We start from the raw sequence: 27858 nt of genomic DNA, 5'->3' as shown, positions 1-27858 counted from the left end.
TTAATTTCAGAACTTTAGTGCGAATATGTATCGCCCCAGTACCTTTATTTGCTCGGCGGGAAGTGATCTCCAGGCTTCTGTAAAATGAAATGCGAATGAATTATGCCATTGAAGGTAATGATTAAAAGTAGGCTTGTGATATCGTTTTCTCCACTGTCTACCGCTCACGACAATGATGGACAAGAGTTGAACATCCTCATACGTCCTTGTCGCAAATTAAATGCAGTGGGTTAAAATGAATAATTTAAAGTACGGTCCACACAACCATTCTAGCGACATTATAATAATAATAATAATGGCATTGTAAAGAATTAAGCCCTATATCTACCATTCTTGCACCATTTTTTTCCATACGCGCGAGCAACGATGTCATAACAAATTTGCCCATATCTATTTAATATAGGGTGAGATACACCATGATGTAGTGGTGAATACGTACTCTAGAAAGAGGCAGTATGCCTATTACTATGCGGAGTATTTGTAGCGCAACAGTGCCCTGCAAATGTTGCCGCAAGTTCTGAAATTTTGCAGTTAGAAATATGGGATGTGCATGCAATGTCTATGTAATATTTTAAAACATTTCAACTTGTTAGATATATCAATTTCTGAATAATTACTTTGTTTAACATTTGCACTGTTAAGTCATTAAAAAGGACGACAGTAACCTTGAGGATATTATCATTATCAATACTCTATAGGAGACTAGTATATTTTTTCTTCGGCTTCTCTCTAGAGCACGTTAAGGTACACACTATATAGCCTTGGCAAACACAATGCATGCAATATTCCATATCGTTTTTAACAAATGAATTCAAGTTTGGACTGAAAATCGTGTGTAAACAATATTATTTGACATTTCTCAAATATAGAGTATTTTGACATATTAAACATAATGAGCGTTTCTACATGATTTTCGCAATATAACAAGAATGTGCAATTTTCCCACCAGAACAATGTCAAAAGCAATGGAAAATAAGTAAAAGTTTACAGCCAGTGGAGATTTCTTAGGAAAATGCCACGATGACATCGTATAGCCTCGTTTTGATGAACCTTACGTTGTGTTCAGTTTACCATATAGAATCTTCGTTTTACTTTTTATGCACAATGTTATATAATTGTGCAATTAATATTCATAGCGAAGGGGTAACATTTTGTTTCAGAGCTGTTTCTGACCATAAACCCTAAATAAAAGCATATAAAAAGAGCCCCAAATGCATAGGTGTTGACGACGAACAGATCGGTACACAAGTTGATCAGTAAAGTTACGCATCAGTTTTTTTTTTTCATCAGCGCTATATCTTTTTGTGACTTACCCAGTGTGGCCAGGTTTGGATGTGTTTGAAGAGAGCGTCACCGGGACAGACGGTACCATTTTTGGATTGACGATGTCCATACAATGTGTAATCGGGTGTCAGTTTGTTGCTTATGAAAGAAAAGGGATTTATTAAACCCATTAGCATGAAGTATAATGCGTTTTTACGGGAAGATTTCACAAGATAACTAAAATCGGGTTCATAGCAGATAAAAGATTAAATTGAAGTATAAAAAACAGTACAATGAGTAACCTTAAGTTTCTCATTACATTAAAAGAAGACTGAAAAAATACCGCAATTATACGGTGTGATTTGATCAGAATTGGTATATGCGAGTATGGGTACCAAAGATCAACAATAAATGTTGTTTCTATCTATTCAGTGCAGGAAAATTCTACGTTGATGTTATGACAATGATTTCTGCACAGTACAACCAGAAAAACAACAAGAAATATTTAAACCAGAAAAACAAGAATGACAAAAGTAATTAAGGTCTGAAACTTTAGGTACTGGAGGTCAACTTTAGCAACATGCATAGCAGAAAGGCAGCTAGCCCCTCTTAGTTTGACCGGTCTTCTCTCCCCTCTACTGATGGTCTTCCTCCCTCTATTGTCTATGGTTTGAGCAGGTCTGTTAATATGTAACAGTTCATAAACAATGACAGGAAATGACTCAAGTCAGTGGAGTTAGCCTGTCTTTAACTGGCATGCCACCACTCCTGCACATTTGCAGGATTTCCCTTTTTCTTACCTCATTTGCACATTTTTGACACTGACATGTTCATTTCGTCTACCTGTACACCAAATACTGAGATGGTAGCTTTGGCGGTATGGGAGCCTTTGCGTGTGACGGACATACATCCGCACATACATACCCACAAATATACAGACATACAGACGCCACCGACTCATCATATAAGCTCTTTTTGGTATTTATATTCATACCAAATATGAGCTAAAAACGTAATTTGAGGGCACTGTCTACGCTCTCCCTGGCCCTCTAAAGGGGAGAGCGCAGACAGCGCCCTCAAACAATGATTTTTTTTAGTCTATAGTCAAATATACATGACATATTTTGTGGGTTTTTCCTCATTTCTGTGGAAAGAAAGCATAACAAAGCAAATTACGCTCATCATACTCAGAGCTAGTGTGACAATCTCCCACAGGGAAGTAGCTGTACAGTAAACATTACACAAGCTCTGATATATTTTCTATGCCTTGAAACGCTCGCCAATGGCATATAGGAATTTAGCCGGTCTCGAAGTTCCCTGAAAACCTTGTACAATATCTGATTAAAATATTCGAAAGCTGTCCAACTTCAGACGATTACCACATACACCTTACTTTGACAAAGCCGTTGAAGACCGGCCAACGCAGCAGTAAGACTATTACCTCATCGCTACCGATTGGTGTTAAAACGTGAGTTTCATGGGCAGCACTATATTATTTACCAAAGACTAACCTTGACCAGTTTTTCTCTGTCTGTCGAGAGGACCCTAGACTTGTAATTGTTGAAGTGTTTCACAATACTAATCAGATTTTGATGAAATCTTTCTATTTCACGGTCCATCTTTTTCAAGGATATTTTCGATACTTGCGGTTGAGAGGAGGGAGGGGGCAGACTTTGTAAATGCAACAATGTGTACCAAAAAAACTACAATACTACAGCTGTCATTTCCCATGTAGAACAACTGCGGATAGCATTTCATCCGGGAGGATACGTTTGTTTTGAATTAGTAATCTCTGTGGGGATGAGCCATTACTTTCAGTCGGCTTTCAGGAAATTGAGTGACAAACCATCAGAATATTTGGGGAATATCGCGGAATATTTTGTTTAATACGTATGCGTACGCGTGGTCTCTTGAATGAGAATTAAGAAGTAATCACCACCTCTAACGGGTACATTGGAAGCAGGGAATGTGGGTAATAACGCGTGCCCTTAGTTTTCACTGTTATCAAAATTGAGTAATTTTACCAAGAACATCTCTGTGAAACGGTAAAACTATCAATCGACTTTCTGGAATGGGCTTAACTAAAGCTCGTCGATTTTCTTGGCGTTAAAGGATCCTCCAGATGCCATTAAAACGTTTCGTATCTCAGGAAAGTCCAATAAAATGACTTGTTTATATCATAGAGAAACATAGAGTGGCAACGGGTATTGTTTAAGGCGTGAAGCGGTTACGTAACCTATCCATGTTCGCCTCGCCTCAGGTTGCTCTAGTCTGGTTCCCTGACCCATTTCCCCGGTAGAGGGCGTGGGGAAATATAGGGTCAGGTACCGGCTAATGTTAACATGGACGCTATTGGGTTAAATAAAACAAGCTGTGATTGGATTAAAGTAACACTTGTAACGTTTTTCTCATGTTTCTTGGGTTTCGCACTTCCAGGCTCACTTGACACCAACTTCTTGTTTGTACCACAAAGCCGTCGAGGTAGAAAGAAAGACTTTTTACCTCCATGATTTAGCCACTGTGATTTAGCACACCTCTTGATACTTTTAGAACGTCGACATGATGTCTGGCATTTTTCAGGAAATTCGGACACCATTCTATCCACCGAAATCAATCGTCGTTCACAGTTCCAACAAAGTTTGCTTTCAATTAGCTGTGATATCGCAGCAGTACTTGTGGCGTGTATCGAACGTGCTCTGGTCATTGGGGTCACGCCACAGTCGGCGATGACCTCAATGACCCTAGCGCGTTCGATACACGCCACAAGTACTGCTGCGATATCACAGCCAGCCTTCAATCACCTCTATTTCCCCGTACTTCTGGATTAATCCTTTCAGTTTATGTTTCCCGTCTCGTGTGCCAGTGTTTTGGTTCGGATACCAGTGTTCGAACATAATTCTGATCCAGTCGAATTTTGACCGGCGTTTTCATGGTAGCAGCCATATTTGTTGTAGATCGTTCTGTCAGGTGACTAACTCCACCATCTTGAACAAAATTCTGTTCAAGATGGCTACCCGGTACCTGACCCTATATCTCCCCACGCCCTCTACCGGGGAAATGGGTCAGGGAACCAGACTAAGGTTGCTGTCGACTCTCTTTTCCGAAGAGTGCCGACCATGAATCCTTCGGTAATTTTCGGATTTTCGCCAATTGTTAAGCGAAAGTATGTTCGGCAAAGTTTGTGTTGTTGTTTTCGTGTGGTGCTGAGCAGAATTGACGTGCTGGCGAAAACGGGAGTGTTTTGAGCTTCAGGAAAGTGAGTTTTACCGTTTTAAAAATTCCTCTCATATTTTTATGAATATATAATCAGCATGTTTGAACCAAATTTGAAAGTCTTTTATCGATACTGTCTGGTTTTACTCAATGGTTTACGGTCAGTCATACCCTCTTTTAACGTGCGTCAAGGAAGGACATGTTTATGAAAGTGCTGGCGTGTTAATGTTTTGATTGGCGTCACAGTCCCTCCACCTTTGGTGGAGGGACTGTGTTGGCGTGAAGCAGTGTTTCTGGCCTGAGAGCTCACAAAGTAACTATGGTTGCTACGCGACTGGCAGTACGATGTCATCTCGTCGTATTTTTCGCATAGTCTCGTTAAATTATCAACCACAAACAAAGCCTCCAAAAAGTTTAACACCTTTGGAGCTCATTTTAATATGACAAGCCAATAGTCTACCGAGACGACCATTGAACAAAAGGCATGCAAGCGCTGCGACTCTGCCCTATATGTTACTCTGTGTTTATATTTACATGAAAAAAAATGGGTACCTATGCATAACGCCCCCAACGGCTGTAGTGTATGCGTATGTGTCGCTGCGGTGATCTCGTCGAAATCGTGCAGTGAAGGCATGTTCATAAATTTTTTGCCAAAATTGTGACATTGGCATTATAACTGACATTATCAACATGAGTAGAATACAAACTGGAAAACGGGCATCGAAAATTCTGACGTTTCAAGCCAAATTTCATCGGCAGCTACGTAACATATATAGGGTTTGTCCACAGTCCCCTGTGGTTTGTCATGTGATTTCCATTGCGACCATGCAGGTCTACGGTAACTGTCGACATTGAGTGAAGCGAAATATCAAAACAATAATTACTTACTTCTCAACACAATACTCCAAAAATTTCTGTGCTGCATCAAGGGCAGCTTTATTTGGTGAATCGTTGACGAAGTTACCCAGTATACACAGACCTGCAACGAAAAGCATACAATATTTCAGTTATTTCCTCCAGAAATATAGTGCTGTCTGTCGACAGATGCATGTACTACCGTGGCCAATCAGTACGTTTCGGAGGGCATCCATCGGCATTGGCCCTTGAGCCTTCGGCTGTCGGTTGTTTGGGAAGCACAATACAGGGCACTAGCCACAGTGGCTATACGCAGTATACGTGAATGTTTTGGGCACAGAAGGCATTAGGGACTATCAACAGTCTTATAACGTGCACCAATCTGTATTTGTCGCTCTAGAAATTCGACCTACCGATTGATTTAGCGTTGTAGCCGATAGAATGTGCACCCTGGACATTCCAACCACGTCCTTCGTAAACACGTCCATCTTCACCAACGCAGAATGTGTAACCTATATCCCACCACTTGCGACCGTCCATGTGAAAATTCTGCATGCAGGGAAAAAAATTAATCAAGCCAAAAACAAAACGAAAGAAGGTACAGTAAGTATGTCGGCAATACTTTTGGGGTTTTGTGCTTCAAGCATAGAAAATTCTGTGAACGCCTACGGTAGCTAGTAGCACTGGCAATGCTTCAAATTTTGGAAAGTCTCTGGTGACCTGAAAACATTCTTGCCACGGAATCCATCATGCAAAGAAAGAAGTGCGTCGAGTTCTAGTTATATGGGTGATAATATTTTTTTGCTTTAAACAGGCTTGGCACAAATTACATCGGAACTGTTGTGAAAGCATGTCCTTCAACATACAAGGTACTGTAATTGGAGACTGTGTATACCGCGTAACACTAAGAAGATGTGATTTGTCGGCTATTTACATGTACAGCAATGATTTCGATGATTTTGAGCTTGCATTTAAGTTTCTATATCAGTTAAACTAGCCGGGCAATTTGTAGAGGTTATTACCCATTATATTACGATGCCCTGCCCGTCGCATTTTGATTGGGCGAGCTGAACCACGTGACTGACCACAAATACACAGTAATGGTTTGTTGATATGAATACTAAGATTAGCAACTCAAAGTATAGAAACTTTATAGCTCAAACGTAAATCATAATCAATCACAAGATAATATGGAGCGCTTGTAGGTCAAGTTGAGATACTTTTTTCTGAAAACATCTCCGGATTTGCCATTTTTTTTACAGTGCGCGTGACAGTGCGTCGCGTATTGCTCAGTTTCTGGGGCCCAGTTGTCGTTCGCTCCTGAAATTTTCGGAATATTTTGACGGTTTTCTTGGGTTCGCTGATAATATAATGGAAATAACAGGCTCCGCTCTGACCATTAACGTTTATTTGTGGGCGCGGGCTCGAGGAAAGCCAAATTAACAGGCTCGGCAAGCCTGGCCCGTTAATTTTTGGCTTTCGTCTCGCCCTTGCCCACAAATAAACGTTAATGGTCAGCGCGTCGCCCGTTATTTCTATAATATCGCCTGTTCCTTGTAGTATCAGCGTGAGTGCCATTTGTGCTGCGTCATACAAGAAACGAAGCTGAGTGTCTGACGCAGCACAAATAACATGAATGGTGATACTACGCAAGGAACACGCGATAATGGTATTATATCATACCAGTATATTGATGGCGCAAATACAGCGATCCGATTTTTCGAGACGAGAAAAGAACCGTGGTATAATCGCGATATACCACGGCTGACATACGCGCGAGCTGTCAGCTGGAGCAAAAAAACAAAATTGACGTTCAACGCCAGAATTTCAATATACTCTTATGATATAAAGTAATAAATCACACCCAGCAACCGTATACCACTCGATTTTGACCAGTTCACTTCATATATGCACTCGCTATCACTCGTGCATATATGTCGTGAATTGGTCAAAATCTCGTGGTATGCCATCCCTGGGTGCGCTTTATTGCTAATTTAAATAACCGATTTATCGTATAACCATGCCAAAAATTTAACGAATGATGGGTAAAACCTTAAATTTTGAGGTTTCACTTTTATCCAACCATGCACATATAACTGTCATGGAAATATTTGGGTAAATAGGATTCATTCATAAACTATACCCAAAAGTCAATAACATGCGACAAATCCTCCATGTCTCAATGACACTATACCGGAATTCAAAATTAGGGAGTGTTCAGTTATTATGGCCGGGGGAGGGCCGGCAAATTCTTCTTGCACATCAGTCAAAATAAGTGAACCCCCTACCCACTGTACCAAAAAATTGATGACCCCCCTTTCAAGATGACAAACATTTCATGACCCCCCTCCCACACACACACACACACACACACATTGCTTGAGTAAATTAGCTGCACACAGAAACACCTCAGGGATATGGAGCGATAGAATCCCCAAAAAAGAGCTTAGATTTTTTCAAATGACCTTCCTTACAAACTCAAAAGGTGTTAATGCTCAGATTTCCCATTCTGACTTGCTATAATTTTGAAATTACCCCTCAAAGGGGTTTGACAGAAATTACTGGTGGATCGAAATATTTTTGCGCAAGCGTGTGTGTACATATTTTGATATTTGGATTTAATTAAAATTAGCTGTTGATAATGTTGATTCACTATACATGGTATGCATATATTTTCTCATACATGTATGAAGAATCTATGTAATATTTTCTCAATGCAAAACTATATCTATGCATTTATAGATATCTGATAATTTACATAAATGTACTTGAATAGAATATAATGGTTCAGGGCTCGAAATAAGCTTATTACGTGTACAAGAAATCTGATTATGGAATTTCACTGAAAATGTTCATCCACTATACATGGGAGTCTATTAGGAAAGTATGAATAATTTTTTTCCAATACAAAAATAGGTAAACCCATGTATTTATGTTCTCTCGATTATTGATATCAATGTACTTGATTAGACTAGGGTGGTAACAAATGAATGTGTTAACCAGAAATTGGATTTTGGAATTATACCAAAATGTAGATTCACTGTGCATGGGAGTCTATGAGGAAAATACGAATAATTTTTTTCCGATACAAAACTATCAAAGTCTGTGTATTTATAGACATTTGATAATTCATTTTGAAGTACTTAGTTAGCCTAGGATGGTTAAAGGTTGATATGTGTGCAAGAAATTAGATACTGGAATTTCATCGAAATGCTGATTCACTATACTCTGGAGTCTATGAGAAAACTAAGAATAATTTTTTTACAATGCTAAACTAAATTAATTTGTGCTTTTATAGGTGTTTGATAATTGATACAAATGTACTTGATTCACATAGGGTATTTAAGAGTTCAGATGTGGACAACAATTATGATATTGGAATTTCACCTAAAAGTATTATTTAACTTTTCATGGTACTAGTAGTCTCAGTACAGGTAACTGTTAAATAATTTCCCTGACAAAACTTGCTATATCTCTAATATGTAAGTAATAGGAATTGTTCATTGCCCTCAGTGCAGTGAGCTTGATTTACAATAAGACAAGCCTCAGAGTTGTCAAGTCAAGATGTTCATGTGACAGATAATTATACTTTTGTTCAGATTTACAGGTGAATAACTTCAATGAATGAAATCATGCAACGAATCATTTTGTATCTCCAAGAAAATTTCTGAACACTGAAACTGCTTTTTGACGGGACGGATACTTATGAAAATTAAGTGACCCCCCCCCCTTTGAGCTGTTTTAAAAATACACTTTAAATTTGAGGTGACCCCCCTTGGATTTTGCTGGCCCACCCCGGCCATAATAACTGAACGCTCCCTTAGTCGCACGGGAAGAACCTTTTATGGCGCAGTATTTCATTATATTAAATCTTAACCGATCAATTTACTTTCCTCTCCCTGTTTCAATCGCGGTCGATTGTCGTACGGCGCGGAGAAAGGTGAAACAGTATTTTCTGTTCGTAATCAGGCGAAGGACGATATATTCGTGCAACTCAGAGAAAATACTGTCCTTTGACATATTCTGTACTGACGGATTTGTCCTTCGCCCACTTATACTGTCAAAATGCACTGACGGCACTGTCTTTCGCCGACAGTCATTCACCTGTTATGCAGTGGAAATGGCCCTCAACCTACACTGTCCTGAAACTGATGGTGTTCTTCACCATCTTCTGAACAAATAACATTGTCCTTCGCCCTATTTTAAGTGAAAACGTGTCCTTCACCTCATTTAGTATTGAAAATTTTGGCCTCATTTTGTATCAATACCACAGTCCATCACGTTACTCTTTAGAGGTTCCGCTGTGCTTCAGTCTTAGTCTCAGTTTTAGTCTCACCCGACGGAAGTAAGCTTACGCTGATATTTTCTCAACAATCCAGTCGATAGCCTGGAACAAAATAGTTGACGTTACCTGTATGCTCCTCATCTCAGCACAGCAACTCTCGTACGTCGAACAGCGCCTTCCGGCTGTGTGATGCAAGATCACGTACGGCACAGGCATAGACATGTTGTCGTGTTCCGAAACTGACCTCGCTCCCCACTTTGATCGGCTCACGATCTCAACGGCCATGTCGCTAGACTCGGATTGGTTCTGTTCAACGCAAGGTTAGCAAAACTGGTGTCAAGGAGAGCAAGGCAGGGAAAAGACTGACTCTCACTGCTCGGCTGGCAATATTCCGGGGCAATATTACTGTCAGTACTGAGGTCAGCGTTCGGGTTTTTCCAGCTCATTGTGTCAGGGTATTTCAAGGTTTCACCATAGGGTATTGCAACCAACATTCCTCTTGGAGTTTAAAACGTGTTTATTATACAAGCCCGTAGACACTACGGCACGCCTATATCTCCGTCGTGTGTATGCCTATATACTTTACACTCGCTACCTCTGTATAGCATTTTAAATAAAACGGTCCATATCTGTAAATTACCTCCCTGATCCCTACATTATTTTTGTTCCACCGATCACCAACGTGGAGGATTATCAAGCTGGTTTTTGACTGCTTTGTTCCCGGGCTTCATTTACTTCTGGGAAATCCCCTAACAGCAAAGGGTATTCCCCGTAAGTGACGTCACATGTATGCATGAATAACAAATGATACCTGACACCATTTTATTGACTCCGCGCTTTAAGAAGAAACTCGATGAATTTGTCCCTATTACTTTCGTTTGTGTGCAGGGGAGGTCGCAAATATTACGTCCAACGCCAGTCTATCTACTACAATATATACCTGTGCAGCGACTATAATCGTTGTGTTGTTGTGACACTCCTATTCGGTCTTGAGGTGGGGATCATGCCAGAAAAAAATGCATCTTTTGATCAGACATGCGGCTGATGCATGATGCGACATTTGCAGATATAAAAGTGAAGGCGCTAAATTCGTGGGAGTATGCATTCCCGCCTGCTATAGCGAAAATTTAAAAAATGTGTCATTCTTATAAGCTTTCACTTTCGGTATACCCCTAGTTCCGTGCACGGAGTCATGTGTTCCCTATACTGGGGAACGTGGGCAATTAAAACGCGCGAGATTAAAGCGAAATAGAGTTTGACCTCAACCCCATCGCCTGTAAACGGAGGTTTGCATTATGCAAAATCCGAATGCCGCCGACGTGATGAATCGCTTTTATTTCCTGCACCAGAAGGTAAAACTGCTGACAGAATTGTGAAAAATCAAGTTTTTCCATACAAAATCAGGATGTTGCTTTAGACGCTTACCATGCGGTAGCCGCAGCTTACATCTAGTATAAATTTAAGTGTGGAGCTCGACACTCTCTTCCATAAAAGCAAGGTGTGATATGCGCGTGTAATGACCTACGGTCCCTTTTATAGGTTTCCCCACATTGACTAATAGTCGCTTATGGTTAGGTACGTGGTGGACCTCCCTTGGACATCAGTCCTGGCTGCCGTACACTTAAAAGTAACGATGCTGTGATTGGCTATCTACAAGAAGATCGACTCATGGCCTATACTGTGTGCATGTTCCAAATTATACCAAAACCACTTGAAAGTAAGATGTCTTTGACTTTTTTAGCCAAAAATAAAGCCTTTTTCTGCCATCTCAAACTTGTAGTTATAGTACTTGCTTAATGTAACTATCATTTTCTGTTTGTAAAAAGTTTAACCAGTATTTCATATTGCGACGAAGTGTGTTTGTTTTAGGCAATGTCTGCCAAGTTCTCCAAATACAGTAGACTTGCATGTGGTATAGCTAACGTGGAGCTCTATATTTACAAAAAGATGCCTGGACCTGTTCTATACCGTTACAATCATGACATCCCAAAATTTCACAACCATACATCAATATTGGGAGTTTTTTGGTCAAATATTCTGAAAGCTTTTTCAACATTTAAATTTTGGAATTTGCTAAGATATTTCTTAAATTGTGAGTGGCTTTTATATCATTTCTCAGGCTGGCAATGTTTTCCGGTGCAATTTTCCAGCTCCCAGTAGGAGACAATGTTAGGTCAAGAAAATTAAAGTACGAAACTCTTTCAACTCCGACTCCCTCCAAATTTCATTTCCCTTACTTTTTTTGTTTTTTGGGGGGGTTTTTTTGGTATTGCTCCTTTTCTGAAGACAACTATATTGGTTTTGTTGTGTTAATTCTTTCACTTTCACTCTTTAAAGTTCAAACAAAGTTTATCAAGCTGTCTCTGTACACAGATTATATAGTACTACTCGTAAGAGAAAGGTCATCGGCAAAAGATAAATACAATCATTTCAACATGCCTACATTCGCACTATTGTATAAGTCACCTTGAAGGGTTCCCCTATATCATCTGTGAAAAGAGGAGAGAGAATGGAATAATTTTGGACACCACAAGTATACTGAACACGATTGGAACTAAATTGACAAAATTGGATGACTTTAATTATCAATTTATTACAGCTTAAATTTTACAAATTGATATAATAGTGTAAAAATCGAAATAATGTTTTCATTCAGCAAAACAACAAAAACACATTGTTTATTGTTTATCCCTTTAATCGGATTAATTTCTATGAGAAAGTCATATTTTTTTGTTCATGTTATAAAGAAACGAGACAAAATGCAAATAATTTCTGTAATCGATGACTTTCAAGTCGGGGCACTTTTGAAATGTCCCTTACTTTTCCGTCAATCTAGGGCTGAATAAACACTTAATATAGTCAGGGCACGGGCGCACATTTGAAATGACCCCGGCTAACTTAACTGTAAATCGATCGAAAAACTTCATTTTCGTAGATGCAAAGTAACAATCAAGATTAGTAATAGTATTTCAGTAACGGAGATAGTATTGTCAAGTTGACACATTTTTATTCAAATAGAAATATTGTTCACATGTTTGGAATGGTATAGCATGAGATGGTGTCATACAATGATTCTTACGTATAACATTTGCACAACATCGCAAATTTGAATAGAAAATGAAAGATGGTAAGCCAATATGGTGTAATATTGAGAAATTGTAATAATCGAAGTATCAAAAATTAGATAAAATCATGTTACTGACACTAGTATATTGTTGAGTCAGAACCCACTAGACAGATAATCCACAATGTCTGGCACTGGAACCGAGTTTAATTAAAACATCACTGCGCTTCTTCATGTCTTTGGACGATGCGCAGTCGTCGAGGATTATGAGAGTGTTAGTGCCGGTCCATTCCTCAAGTACGAAGGCTAGAGTATCATCCACGGTATCTAGGCCGACCGGAAACACAAACACATGTTCATCGTTAAACACATTTTTTCCATTATATGTTTTGCTGTTCATCAATGTCGGACTAATGAAACTACATCTTCAAATTTCCAGAAGTACTGTCCGGTGAGGAGATTCATGACATATTCTGTATTGCCACAATTCGTCGGTCCACTTATAATCATGTTGAACAGCGGCTCGACCCATAACATTTTTAACTACATACAGTATAGATTTATGTACTGTACATAAATCCAATGAATACGGCCAAAGATAACAAACCCATCTTGTTATATTCATTATATTCTTGTTACATTCATAAATTGGGTCTGCGACAGCATCTGGTGCTTTTTTCGCAACAGTCAGGCTACAGCTACTGCCGCCAGGGCTGCTTCCACTTTCGTTCCGGCGCCAGTGTCAGCTGCACCATCCCGCCACTGCACAGCACCCCCTATAGTGTCTCCATTGCCTCATGATGGGTTCTTTCTTTCATTTTTGTATTTGTATCTGTTGATTGTCTGTGGCTTTGAAATTTCATCGGCTGGGATTGCAACCTCCATTTCATGAAGGATCCGACATACTGTAGTGACAAAAAAGATCGTATTTGATGTGGAAGTTGCCGTCGTAGAGATGGGCAAAGGAAATAGCACAGCCAGTGGTGTTGCACCATACAGCGAAATACAGTTGCTGGTCCCAATATTCCATATGCGGGCCGTCTAGCAAAAATTGCTTGCTTTAGCCAAGCGATGAGTGATTATCTTTGAATATGTCCATTCGGCAGATAGTAAACTTATCTGTTGGCGTTACGTATATTTCTAAGTTCATGAGAAGGGGTTTTATGTCCAGTTCAGGGCTTATTTGAGCATGTTGTAACGAGGGTACACGTTTCTTATTCAGCTGAAAGGCGATCGGGAATGACATCATTACTCCTTATATGCAGACAAATTTTTATGGATTCTCTATATATATCATAGCTGCGCTCACAGGATATCTCGTGCCATAGATTTTGTTTCTGACTTTGTTTTTGATTCTTTGGTACAGATTTCAACTTTTTTTTTACTTTTTCCTGAGAGAAGACAACATGTTGAATACAATAGACGATACTGTACAATCCGCTGGGCTAAACGCAGGAGCTGCAGGGCTTTCCAACAGCAATTGGTTGCGACCAAAACAGTAAAGAAACGATAAAAATACTCTATATCGTTGCAAGTGGTCAAAACACATTACTTTTGGTAAGGAGTGTTCAGTAGAACAAGTAGAAATGTGGAATGAAAAACAGGTTAATAAGGTTGTAAATAAAGCTGTCGTCGAATAGAAAAATATTTTATTACTCCGGAACCGTATTCTCTGTAATAAATGTACAGCTAATACGGCTGCAGCAGTAGGAATAAAGAGAAAATTACACATGATTAAGCCCCGGAAAATTTGAACACGATAGAGCTGCTTCGTCGGAAAAAAATACGTCTGCAGGCTGACTGGGAAATTTAGAATCAAACACATGCAGGAACTCAACTAAGAGCTGCAGATGTTGAAGCTTCAACTAATAATGCGACTGCGATAAATGTCTCGGATTATTATCAGCCAAACCCCGAACACAAAAATATGAATTATCTATAATGCCGGAAGATTAATTTTTGGATGATTTGTTATGAGTTAAGGCAGCTTCGGTATAGAAGTTCTATAAAAAAGCTTGTGGGCCAGTCATTGAAGTTTGTCTATATCTCTGTTTTGATCTGTTTTCCAAGTATGCTTTGAACTAGGGTTTTCCGCGCTTCTCATGGCATAGAAATTGAGCCCTGTTTTCGATGTCATAGATTACCTTGTCACTTATTTCTTTTATTATTTCTTTTCTATTGTGGATGGAAAGCATTTGTAGACAGTCTGAGGTTTTCCAATGTATGCATGGGGTCTGCAATAGACTCGCGCCGCTTGTAGCATAATTTCCGGTGACATCGATAGAATCTGAATGAACTATGTATTAAGTAACTGTGATGGAATTTGTTTGTTTTGGACTCCTGGAACTTCTTTCCAGCAAGGGTTCCTAAAATCTGACGAGGTCAACAAAGTTAGCTGTAGCATTAAAAAGATGTTACAAGCATATGGCAGTGATACATAAATGCAACCTGACGGTGTAACTTTCTTAAATTTGATTTTTTGCATCATTCCAATCATCTCTCTGAGAATATCGAAATTTCCTGTATATACGCAATGACGGCAGCTAATAACTACGGTCTAGGTTTGACTAGTATAAATCTCGAGCTCAAGATCTGTGTGATATTAAAGTTAATAATGGTTTAAAGATCTCAACAAACCATAATAAGGATTATGTCTTCCGATATAAAGATGGGAGAAACAGTTTGTCTTTGAGCCTTCTAGTTGGATGTCAACAAAAGTATAGCCGGCACGAAAGCTACAGATAACCCCATACCCTTTGCTCTTACACGGGATGAAACGAGACAGAGCAATAATATACCGCATAACATCTAAGATGTATTAGGAAGACTTGGTGTAATTTAAATGGCTTACGCCTAAGAATCCATACATTATGTAACTCGGTTTACCAATTCATCTCAAGATCAATCCTTATACTACAATGAAAGCAGATAATGCACTTCGGAGATGGATAAACTACAGAACGAATCATTGCTCATATACTGTTATTACACCTCACTCATTCAGCGTGCACTGCCATTGGTTAAACACGACTCAAGTGACATATAAAAGAACTTCATGATGCCCTCTGCATTTGATATTACATGATGACGTCATTTTACTTACTGCGCATCTTTCTGCGCCTAACAAATTGTCGTTCGCTTGTACTTGCAGTCGGCAACTATGGCTGCGAAACGTCATGCCGAGCTGTCACCGGCACAGTTAGACGATATTTAGATGCAAGTAAACAGCAAACGAACGAAAATGGCAACAAGGCAATTTCTGTGTTCAGCGACTATGCAATCAACAAGTTTGGATACGCCACCGAGGAGATCGGTAAACTTTCAGCGGCAACCCTAGACTCGGCACTGACAACATTTTTACGCTGAGCACAGTCCCTGTGGATAGAGGGACTGTGCGCTGAGGTTCGGACTCAGAAAGGCGAACTGAACTCGAAGTTTTTGTGCTTTTGTGTCTTTGCATGTTTGCTTGTTCGCTGCCCTCGCTCTCATGTGTTATTATTTAAATAGCAGGGGTCGAGCAAGCTTATTTTGGGATACAACGTACTTCAAAGAAATGTGGGCTGAGGGCGGCGGGGGGGAATGGCTCAGCTTTATTAACTTTACATACAGCCAATCAACAGATGACAGACACAATGAAAATACTTCAGAATGGTACATTTTTATTAAGTGCATAAAATTAGCTAAAGAGATGAATAGAACGATCTCGTTGATAAAATTTGTATCAAACCAGAAAATAGAGTCAATTGTTCTGTTATCATAAAAGTAGATAGGAGACAGAGACACGAAAGATATGAATATTCAATTCTGTGCTGAAGTGAACAAGTTACAGAATAGTGAAATTAAATTTGTTCGTAAGGATGCAAGTAATTGCACTTTAGATTTTAGTACTGTCACTCTTAAACGTATTTTTTGTTTGAAATATTAGTCTTCCTAACCATTCTGAGTGGAGAAGACCAAACTTTTAATATTATAACTTGGCAGATCAGCTGGCGAACAAAGCTAAAAAATCACATTGATATGTAATGACACCACAGGATCATTGAAAATTACATGATATTATCATGGCGTCACAGGGTCACTGAATTCACAGGAAACTTATGACATCTCAGGGTCACTCTTTGATAGTTTTACTTTCTATACATGAGCATTGAAGACCGTGAGTCTATGCATTCACTTTAATATCAAATTTATGCTCCTCAAAATATCGTCACACATATTTACAATTGCTTAGGAACATTCAAAACTTAATTTACAACGTAAAATTTGAAGATAATGTCTGAAATTCCTATAAAGGTTTTGAAGAGGGTCGCACGACATGTTTATGTCACAGTTCCCTTTAATCCATTTAACAATATTTGCTTGTACCTTCTTCTCTTTCTTCTCCCTACGGAATAGGGTAAAAATTGTATCCAAACACTGATTATACAAGAAGACATACTGTAACCTCCGGCACTGAAATGCATTAAAATCACCGTTAAATTGCTTAAACGGGAAGCTACAGGACATTGGGCGCACAATACTGGGATTGCTGATGACACAGCCATTTTCATACACCGGGCAGGAGTTTTTGAATTCTCATAGCATCGCTTTGATCGTATGAGAAATTTGAATAATCATGATGGGCACTTTCGTGACATATGAAAAAAGGGGTCAAATGGTCGTACAGGAAACACATTTTGAAACATGCGCTCTCCAACACTCTTTTTCAATTTATTTTCGACTCAAGTTTAGTCGCTATGTATTCACAGACATCATATGCAAGATAAAATGACAATGACAAATGGAAAAATTATGGGACCCTGGAACGAAATATGGCACTTCCGATCAGTAGCGTGGCTTTCTTACATTTGCATAGATTTATGATAATCCGGCTTCTGGGGAAGTTCCTGTTTAATGCGAGTCTTGAGATCTTCCAATGTCATAATGTTGTTTGGTGGTAGTTAGTAGGTAAGTAAGGAAGTTCATTATACTTTTCTTTCTGGTACCCACTTTTTTGCTGATCAAGTATCAAGTTGTGGTGGATTCGGAGAATTCAATTCTGAAGGAAATCCATCACCATCATGCCACAAAGATACTGCTTTGAAATATAGGTTTCTCCAAAATGCACCATAGGACCTACATGTGGATTTTCTCATTCAGCATTGATGCATGACGAGGCGAAAAAAATATTCACATTGTTCTTTGGATGTGTACATGCATTCTTGTATGCCACCACCTTTCAATCACGTTTGAAATCACAACATATGGCACCAAGTCACCTAGCGGAGAAGCCACAGTGAACAACGTCAGAAATATACATGCTTGAAGATATTTCCATTAAGATAATGAGCGTAGTTGAACGGAAGGCATAGTATAAACACAACAAGGGCGTGCATGAGTAATAAAATAGGGTATGTCTTCAATTTAGAATGCTGAGTCAGCGCTGTGAAGTGAATTTTAAGTACGTTGTGTCGCACTTAATTTCATGGAAATGGATTAAAGATAATAAGTACCAAGGATGGAGTATAATTTGAATTTGCAACGATGAGTGCTTTTCGTTCGAGAAAAATACCATATGTGAACTGAATTTATGACACCCTCGTAAACATCAACATTCACTGTAACATAATGCATTCTAGGTTACCACCTGTGTGTGCATGGGTAGTTTATATGCGCGGATGTGATGCCTTTTTGCATACATGGCGCCTGTGTAAGTAGCAAAATAACGACATGGTTGCTATGGCAATGTAGTTTATAAGATGCGTTCTTCGTTGAGATTAGGTTAGGTTTGGCAGCCTCTCAGAGGCCAAAAACAATTACTACTTACACAGAACGGATATAATTATTACAAGAGCGTTAGCATATGCCCTGAGAAGCACACTGCTATAGGCCTACCCATTTTCTCATTTATAAGTACAATAGCGATAGCAATAGAAGAGCGTGTGCAAGGTAAGTTCGTTGGTTACTCTAGCAGTCAACATATTTCTATGTTACAATGATTGAACGTTACTTGCACTGTTATGGAAAGCTAGTTTGTCTGTTAATAGCTTTCGCCTAAATCATAGACACACGTATTTGAAATTTGTGATGAAGTCAAACTACTTACAATTTTGTCCATATTACTCAAATATGACGTCACAACAATGACTACCAGTGGAAAGACAACTCCTAACGCTTTGTACAATCGTTGTGCTATACAGAGAAACAATATCAACTGATTACCATAGCTCTAATAATTTTATACTAAAGCGCTTTTTACTCTGTTAAGACATGAATTTTTGTATCTTGTCGTCTTCTATGTTTAGGCTAGGTACTGACCATTAAAAACCAAAGAACAATTTTTCTTTTAATTTTTGTATAGAATATAATAACAGATATGTCCATGAGTAGCTGACTAGATGCTTGCTGTATCTTCTCCTCGCCTTGGACCTCACAACGACAGTATTAGTCAACAACGTACAGTTTAGTGCTTGCTTATGTTTGAAGATTACAAAGGGGACTAAATTATTTACAGTTATGAGCATATAGTAATCTTAAATTATATTCAAACTTACAAGGTAAATGTTCAAATAATCGCAATGATCTTTGTACTAAATATATATATTGATATATAAAAGCCGACGTTGAAATAAGTTATGCATGTTATAAGCCTATAGTCTTTTTTTCAGCCAACTCGTTGGGGTAGACGTTGTATTATGGTTATTATAAACCATACATCGTGTACTATAATTTAACTGATTCTGGAAGAGAATAAGAAGTTATGTTTGCATACTTGTTGCTCAGAATATATATCGTTTGACCAAGAAAGAATTGCCTTCAAATATACTCGATGAAGTAAAATCATAAACAAGAAGATGACTTACCGGCGGATATGTGAACTAATTCGCTACTGTTGTCAAATCCCATCGTCGTTGTTTCTGTAACAAAAACGAAGATAAAAATATGACGTGCAAAGATCCATATTGTACGACATTTAAAATATCTGATCGCGAAGAAATTTCCTAAATTTTCAGAGCAAATACACCAACAGATTTTAATAATCGTTAAGATGGTGGACGAATGTGCATTCAGTATAAATTTCGAATCATTTAATGGCTTCGTTTGGCGATATTGGAGTATTTTCCACAATAATATTTAGTACCTTTATATACAAATTTGGTGTGCCAGGTTCGATTAGCGGAATTAGTTCTGTCAGATTACTGATGGTCATTCTGAATGTATACGTAGCCAACGCCGGCCACTTTCTTCTACCTGTGCTCGATCGTTTTCACAAAAGTTACATGTTAGTATGAATGTAGCTAAATTAATCAACCGGAAAGGGATTGCTGAAGTTTGTCTGATTTTGACACACTTTTTCTAATATCATAGCGTTTCTTCAATGTTGCAATTGAAACACAACCTGACTGAAAAGAGTCTAAGTGGTAAATATACGAGAAAAGTCTATGCCATACGGGAACACATATATGAGAGCTTGAGGATTTTGGATGTTGACTAATCTTTTTAATTTCAATAGTGTAGGGGTTTTGTCGTAACATTCAGATATAAATATTTTGCGCGAATCAAATACAAGGGGCAAATGAGACAAAAACGGAATTCGGTTTGAACTTGGTTTAATACACTTTTAATGCACTTGTACATAGCATACATACTCTATTTGCCTTTGGTAACTTTTCGATCCGTCCACTTTCAATATTCAAACTGTGATTGGATACTCGAAATTTACACAGTGGTTTCCTAAAGCATCAAAAGCGATATGTGTCTAGCTATGAATATGTTTCTAGGTTCGTTCTCCATCGTTGAATACTTATATCAAGTGTTCTCTGTTTTATTTCAGACAAGAAGATATACTCCTAACCTACTGTGTGCATGTTCCAAATTATACTAAAACCCCTTGAAACTAAAAACATGATTGGAGTTTGGGATAATTAGATCGTACAGTAATGTCGGTGTGATGTGCAAATGTAAGCTAATCTACTTTTATTTTTAAGTTATACACTTATGTCTATGAGTAACTTAGATTTTGGACGGCCGGGATTAAGCCTAACATCGCCACAGGTTACTAACAAAAAAGGTATGAACACTTGAGTATTACCTTGAATTTCTCTGCACGCCATTGAGTATAGAGGATATGCATGGTCTTCACAGCCTTTGGAATTTGGAGGAAAGTGATTTCCTTGTTTCTGAGGAGGAAAATAAAAACCACATATACAATGATGACATTAATGTAAATAAACTGTTTGCCTTTTTCTTTTCTAATTTCCGGAAATCATGCCGAACAGCAACCAGGAAAAATGTATTGCTTGAAAGCTATCTTTTAGCAAAAAGCTGATTTCATCGCCAAGAAAAACACGATTGGAACTAATTTGGAATAATTGGATGGTGAAGTAATGCGGATTTAATCTACAAATGTAATCTTATCTGCTTTTCTTTTTACATTACACACTTGTTTTTATGAGTAATTTGCAGTATTGCAACATTCAGCTAAATTGCACTTAACGCTTTTGAGACATTTGAAAAATATGAAAATCCAATTATCCCAAATTAGTTCCAATCGTGTTGAAACGAAAGTATTGTTAACATTACAATTAAGCTCAATTGAGTAATCACCAATACGGAAAGATTAACTGCTCTTCAAAAAAATTCTCGTAGATCGTTTTCTGAGCTATATGTTGTCACTATAAAATGAAGGAAACACGCAACCCTGATGAAAGTGAAGAACAAAGTTCCCACGAACTACCTGGCACAGAAACCTGTTGAATAATTAGTGTTGGGTTACAAGTTACTCTCTCGACTCAATCCCAAACTTGCTAGAATCATATGTGAGTGTATGCCGGCATGAAGTTCTTATTTTACGATATTGTGGTTACTTTTCAAAATGTTATAGTGTGCAAAACGTAAAAAAGGTGACATACGTTACGGTAGAATGCGCCTCGACGACAGATCAAACTTTTACGACTCGATTTTGGTCTACCATTTGCGGGGGTTCATTTTGAAAAGTATGTAGTAAATATTCTTTTCAACCCTTAATTTTGTGACCCGTATTTTTTTATTGCACATTGATCCGTATTTTTATTCTTGATTTCGAAAGGGTATGATTTGAAGTTTCCTTGCGATCAGTTTGAACGAGACTTTGTCTTTCAGTTTCGATATTACTGCTTAGACTCGCAGTTAATTCAAGTTTCATTAGCTACATACGTTTTTGACGTTTTTTCAGATATTTTTATCATGTCGTCTGCAACACATAAATTCTCCGTTCTACTATCATCATGTCGAAAGTAGTGTTCAACTGCGTGGGTAACATGTAATAATATTTTCGTCGGTTGAATTTCAGTTGTGATCAGTTGATCAGATAATACAATAATAACATCTCAAACTGTACAATGTCTTGTGTTGGCAAAACGAATATCTATATTCAATATACCGCAAGAGGATCAATTTGAATAAGAAAATGTATTTTACAATGAAAAATAAGGAAAATATTATCATAAGGTACCGCTATTTTCCCTACAATCATTGTAAATGTCACTTCATGGTAAAGCGGTAGGACTTACCCAGTGTGGCCATTCTCGGATGTCATTGAACAGCGCATCACCAGGACATACTGTGCCATTCTTTGCTTGACGATGACCATATAGGATGTAATCGTGTGTCAGTTTATTCCTTGTAAAAGACATAAAAATATTATTGTGAGGTATGGTTGGCCATGAAGAAGCCCGAGGACATCGCCTTAACGATAGCAAATTTTAAGCCGCCGTTTGATCAATTTGCAAATTAGTGATTATCTGAAGTGAAAATGCGAAATGACTTTTAATAGTTGTAACCTAGTATCATCAAAGTTCATAGCATGTTAAGCCAACTTTGATCAAGTTAATCCAAGTATCTATCCCTAATTAGAAAAAGTCTATTAAATATGCAAATTATGAATTTGCTTAAGTAAAAGAGCTTAATGACTATCAACAATGTTCTATTATACTAACTTCCATGTACATAGCAAGGTTCGTCAAATTTGGTCAAATCAATCAAGGAAAGTTAATTGAATATGCAAATTAGGAATTGGCTTTGGTAAAAGAGCTTAATGACTTTTACCAATGTTGCATCATGGTTTTATTCTTTGGACATAGCAAGTTTCGTCAACTTTGGTAAAGTCAAGCAAAATATATCATTCGAATTAGGAATGTAGGAATGTTTATTAAGTATGCAAATAAGGAATTGGCTTAAGTAAAAATGCTAAATGACTTTCCATCATCTTGTGTCATAGTATCTTTCATTTACATAGCACGTTTCGTCAACTTTGGTCAAGACAATCGAGATATATAACCCTAATTCGGAAAGTTCATTTAATCTGAAATTTAGAAATTGGATCATAATAAGTAAAAATGCTAAATGACTTTTAGTAGTGTTAAATCATAGTACCTTCAATATACATACAAGTGTTTTGTCAATTTTGATGGGGTCAATTCAGATATATATCCCTAATTAGGAAAATTCATCAAATATTCAAATTAGCAACTAACTTTCATGTCACAACTTTGTCTTTCATGGCAGATCAATCCTTTCGTGAGCTACATTTTTTTATTAAATCTCATCCGATTTGGGGGGAAGTTCTCATTTATGATTTTTTCTTTCTATAGAAACAACCATAAAAAACTAATCGATTTTGCCAATTTCAAACAGAATATATGTACCAAATCTGACTTGAATCTGTTCAGGTGTTCTTGAGATATCGTGTAAACAGACAGACTCATGCGCGTGCGGGCACACAGACACAGACAGACAGACAGACAGACAGACAGACAGACATCGGTACGACATCAGCTCACGTGCGTTATACACATGAGCTAAAAAACTTACATCTCGACTGAATAATCCAAAAATCCCTTGGCAGCGTCAAGAGCAGCTCGATTAGGAGATTCGTTTACGAAGTTGCCCAATATGCACAGACCTATAACAAAGCGAATACAGTATTCGAATCATATTTCTTCTCGACACTTGCATGCAAAAATCACAATTATAATATATTATGCTGTCATTCGTCATTCTGATTGCACTAAAGCCTGTTCCGTCGATGCTAAAGTACTGTTCTAGCAGTGCTAAATCGGACCCCTTAACCAACATAGAGGGTTAACGAGGAAACAAATGAAAGGCAGGATATTTTGCCTGCACGAGAATTCGAAGACATTTCGTACAAATGTCGATTACACAAGGATTTATCCGCCATGAAAGACATAAAGGTGCAACATGAAAATGAATTCAATTTGCTAATTTGCATATTTGATGAACTTTCCTAATTAGGGATATTTATCTGAATTGACTCAATCAAAATTGACGACACTTTATAAGTATATTTGAGATACTATGCTTTACCAATACTGAAAGCAATTGCGCATTTTAAATTCAGCCCATACTGAACTTTCCTAAGGGTTATATATCTTGATTTACTTGATCAAAGTTGACCAGAATTGCTATAAAGATTGAAGATACTATGATACAACATTATTAAAATTCATTAAGCACTTTCACTTCACCCAATGCTTAATTTGCAAATTTAATGAACTCTCCTAAGTAGGGATATAAATCTTGATTGCCTTGACCAAAGTTTACGAAAATTGCTATGTACTTTAAAGATACTATGACATTACATTATTAAAAATCATTAGGCATTCCTGCTTCAGCTAATGTCTATTTTGCATATTTAATGACCTTCTTAATTAGGGTTATATATCTTGGTGGACCAGCCCAAAGTTGACGAGACTTGCTATGTACATTGAAGAGAATATTATACAACATTACTGAAAGTCATTTAGCAATTTTTACATCAGCCAATTTTTAAATTGCATATTTAATTAACTTTATTATTTAGGGATAAATCTGGATTGAAACTTAAAATAAAGATGCAGATATGTAGCAGAAGTTAAAACTCACAGGCAAATGCAATATATACTGAAACAGGTTAACATTTTGAGTTTATACCTGGTTTTAGAAATGTCTCTCTACTTTTAGCGCAGGGGAGATACATAAGATTACATGATATAATAGCAATAACCCCAGCTGCAGTTGGGTATATAAGAGAATTTGTACAATTCTCGTGTACATCCGCTTTAGGCAGGGGTTAATGCTTAATTTTGAGTCGTCGCGTTACCCTAGATATTTGACCTACCGATGGATTTGTTGTTGTACCCAATATTGTGAGCGCCCCAGACATTCCAGCCACGTCCTTCATACACACGACCATCTTCACCAACGCAGAATGTATAACCTATATCCCCCCACTTCCGGTCGTCCATGTGAAAATTCTGTTGATTAAAAGAAGTAACGTGATTATGTTTGCCTTTGACCAGGTGATAAGAAATGCGTTCATTCTGCAAACCTCAATAACATAAAACAAAAAATATTGAATAAATATTTCTTTTAAGAGAAATAGCAAGAACGTTGTTAGGCAATCAAGCTATGTTACATATAGGTATGATATTCATAAACGCCAAGGGATTAGACAACTCGCTTTGGGCAAGAGGATCAAAAATCGGTAAATATCCAAAAGCAAAAATTGTTTTAAAATATGCAGTTATGCTGATTTGAAAAGAGCAAAAGTGTAAACATGGCGGTCAACTTTAAAACATTATGCAATTTTATAAAAAGTTAAAATCCTACAGAAAAAATAAGTCAAATCATAGACCCTAAAAAGTACTGCTTTTACGAGACCCTTAAGACCTCTATGGTATTCCTGACCTCAAGGGTTTCCCGATGTTTTCAGTTGAACTTGATTTTCTTGCTGTCTACTCATATTGAGGTATGAAGTTGTAGAACTTTTTAACTTCCTCTGTAGTGATCTGTTGTTTGAGTCATTTTGAGCTCATGTGCTCACACGTTTGAGCTAATGTCCGAATAAGATAATGGTATACTTCTATGGTTTTGTCCAACATTTAGTATTGATATGAAAAGAATAAATATGACTGAAATAGTGTCACCATGACCTCAAAGGTGTCCCCAGAAAATTCTGATGGTTATATGCTCCTACTGCTATATCCATCTACTTTTATGGAATTGAAGGGATTTACTTGACTTAAAAATGTGCCGGGTGACATGTAAAGTGTCATAAACTAATAGGACTATGGTATACTTCCTTGGCTTTGTCCAACATTTAGTATTGAATTAAGACAATAGATTTGACTCCAAAAGTGTCCCATGACCTCAAAAGTGTCGCAGGATAATATTTATTGGTTATATAATTACAGTGTTAAATCAAATTTTTGAGAGGATTTGTTTGACTTCAACAATGTGCAAGGCGACTGGACAAGTTTTAGTCACTTAAAGAACTATTGTTACACTTGCACTGCTTTGCCTAACATTTAGTATTGATTTCAGCAAATATCTTTGTTTCCAAAAGTGTCCCATAACCTCAAAAGTGTCCCAAGATCATTCTGATGATAATAATAGTGACTGTGTGCTCCCACTGCTATATCTAACTACTTCTGTCTTATGTAAGCAAGATTTTTCTTCTACAAATAACCTTAACCTTTCGTTTTCTATTTAACTTCAGAATTTACATGTCTTCAACGGCACCTCTCTATAGGGTAGGAGTATTTGTGAAAATCATTAGCTCTTTTGGTATTTCTGTTTACTCTTGTATTTTATGTCAACTTTTAAGAAGTAATCAGCATCAACTATTATGACTTCAAAACTGTGCATATCTTCAACAACATCTCTATACAGAGTAGGTATATTTTTCAAAAATATTAGCCCTTCCCTTTGTTAATTCTATTCCATGCCCTAATCCCATGTTTTCATATCAAACTTGAATTACTAAGTAACAGCAATTAGTATGACTTCAAAAATGTCCACATGACTTCAAATGCATCGTTTTATAGTGAAGGTATATTTTATACAGACACTAGTCCTCTAGTCCTCAGTCCTCTCCATATTGTAAGACTTCAGTTTAACCCCCTATCACACGACAATTTAGCACGGAGACACCTTTGAGGTCAGGAATACCTATGAGGCCTTTACAGACAACAATTGACTGCTTTGAGCGACTCTCTGACCCATGGACCTATAGGGAAAAAACGTATGCTGTTGCCCGAATACGGCTGGTCAATATGTCTTTGTAACACACCTCATCGAGAAGTTTCGGAGAATTACAATTCATGGCAATGTTGTGCCTTTGTATCTCTTTCAGTAAACAAGTGTCTCTTTGGTACAACTTCTTGCACACTTTGTTGAATAGGCCACGTTAGTTGAAAAGGTCAATTTGAGTCCAGACAATGGGATAGGTTATGGTTATTTCGCCACAGTAAAAGTGCTTTAGGTCAATCTGAAAGTTTTAACACATGTGTAATTGGCTTTGAAAGTTGATCAAAAAAAGTTGCTGTTCTAGTTGCATGTGCCAGCGGAGGTGCAGGCAGAACATACATATAAACAATGTTTACTATTCCATAGGGTAACAGTTTATGGTTGTATGTACACAGGCGCATGTGGGCTGGGTACTCTGCTTGATCGATCTATCGATTGTACTGCTCGAACTATCGACCACGTACTCGATCTGCATCGCAATCGTATTTTAGGTTGCAGTGGATGGTAGAGCAAGGAGTACGCGATCGATAGATCGAGAAGACGAGAAGGTACAGACAACAACAATAGAGTGTACAGTGATGTGTCAATACAATCTCATTTCTCTATTCAACAACAAGGAGGAAGGGGCTTGATCTTTGGCAAAAGTTAAACAAAATATTTTTAAGTGTATCAATGTTCCCTCAAACATGTCACAGAAAGTTGTAAAAGAAACGAGTACCTGTATGCCTCTCATTACTGCAGAGCAATTCTCGTGTGTGTAACAGCGCTTTCCTGCCGTATGATGTAAAATTAGGTACGGCACAGGCATAGGTATGTATTCCCGTTCCGTAGGTGGTCTCGCTCCCCACTGCGATCGGTTCACAATCTCCACGGTCATACTGCTGGTGCTAAACGGCGGCTGTGACAACATCCAGGCTGTCCACAGTAATGTTAAACCTATCATGAACATGGCTGACTTAATTCTCGATCGAAAGAGACTGTGCGCATGTTCGTGAACACTTCTTGTTTTGAAGTGTCAGCGTACGCGCATTACTTCCGTGTGTACCTGCTGTTGATCACTTTTGCCTTTATTGACGCCGTCCCTCTCTTTGATAAACCATAGGGCACATGCGTTTGTGAAGTCGAGCACATT

At 37.9% G+C, this 27858-nt stretch overlaps 1 protein-coding gene across 1 annotated transcript; it reads right to left on the bottom strand.

Moving 5' to 3' along the window:
• Window positions 1–39: 39 nt before the first annotated feature.
• Window positions 40–27722, bottom strand: LOC139144470 (peptidoglycan recognition protein 3-like). The gene is made up of 12 exons (XM_070715169.1): window positions 27445–27722; window positions 24817–24952; window positions 23511–23601; window positions 22211–22319; window positions 20752–20839; window positions 19523–19576; window positions 18766–18851; window positions 9743–9922; window positions 5745–5880; window positions 5365–5455; window positions 1314–1422; window positions 40–77 (listed from the first exon to the last, which is right to left on the bottom strand). Exons 1-12 carry the CDS (start codon window positions 27673–27675, stop codon window positions 45–47), a joined length of 1344 nt encoding a protein of 447 aa, XP_070571270.1. The 5' UTR covers window positions 27676–27722; the 3' UTR covers window positions 40–44.
• Window positions 27723–27858: the final 136 nt, after the last annotated feature.

The sequence above is a fragment of the Ptychodera flava genome, chromosome 11 (assembly GCF_041260155.1).
Source record: "Ptychodera flava strain L36383 chromosome 11, AS_Pfla_20210202, whole genome shotgun sequence".
Lineage (NCBI taxonomy): Eukaryota > Metazoa > Hemichordata > Enteropneusta > Ptychoderidae > Ptychodera > Ptychodera flava.
This window is presented reverse-complemented; position numbering and strand designations above follow the sequence as displayed.

Coding starts and splice junctions, on each gene's coding strand:
- LOC139144470 (XM_070715169.1), bottom strand. CDS start 27,675: ATGTTCATGATAGGTTTAACATTACTGTGGACAGCCTGGATGTTGTCA. Junction 22,320..23,510: donor TTGGATTATTCAGTCGAGAT/GTAAGTTTTTTA, acceptor GTCTTTTACAAG/GAATAAACTGACACACGATT. Junction 20,840..22,210: donor TCCGAGAATGGCCACACTGG/GTAAGTCCTACC, acceptor TTTCCTCCTCAG/AAACAAGGAAATCACTTTCC.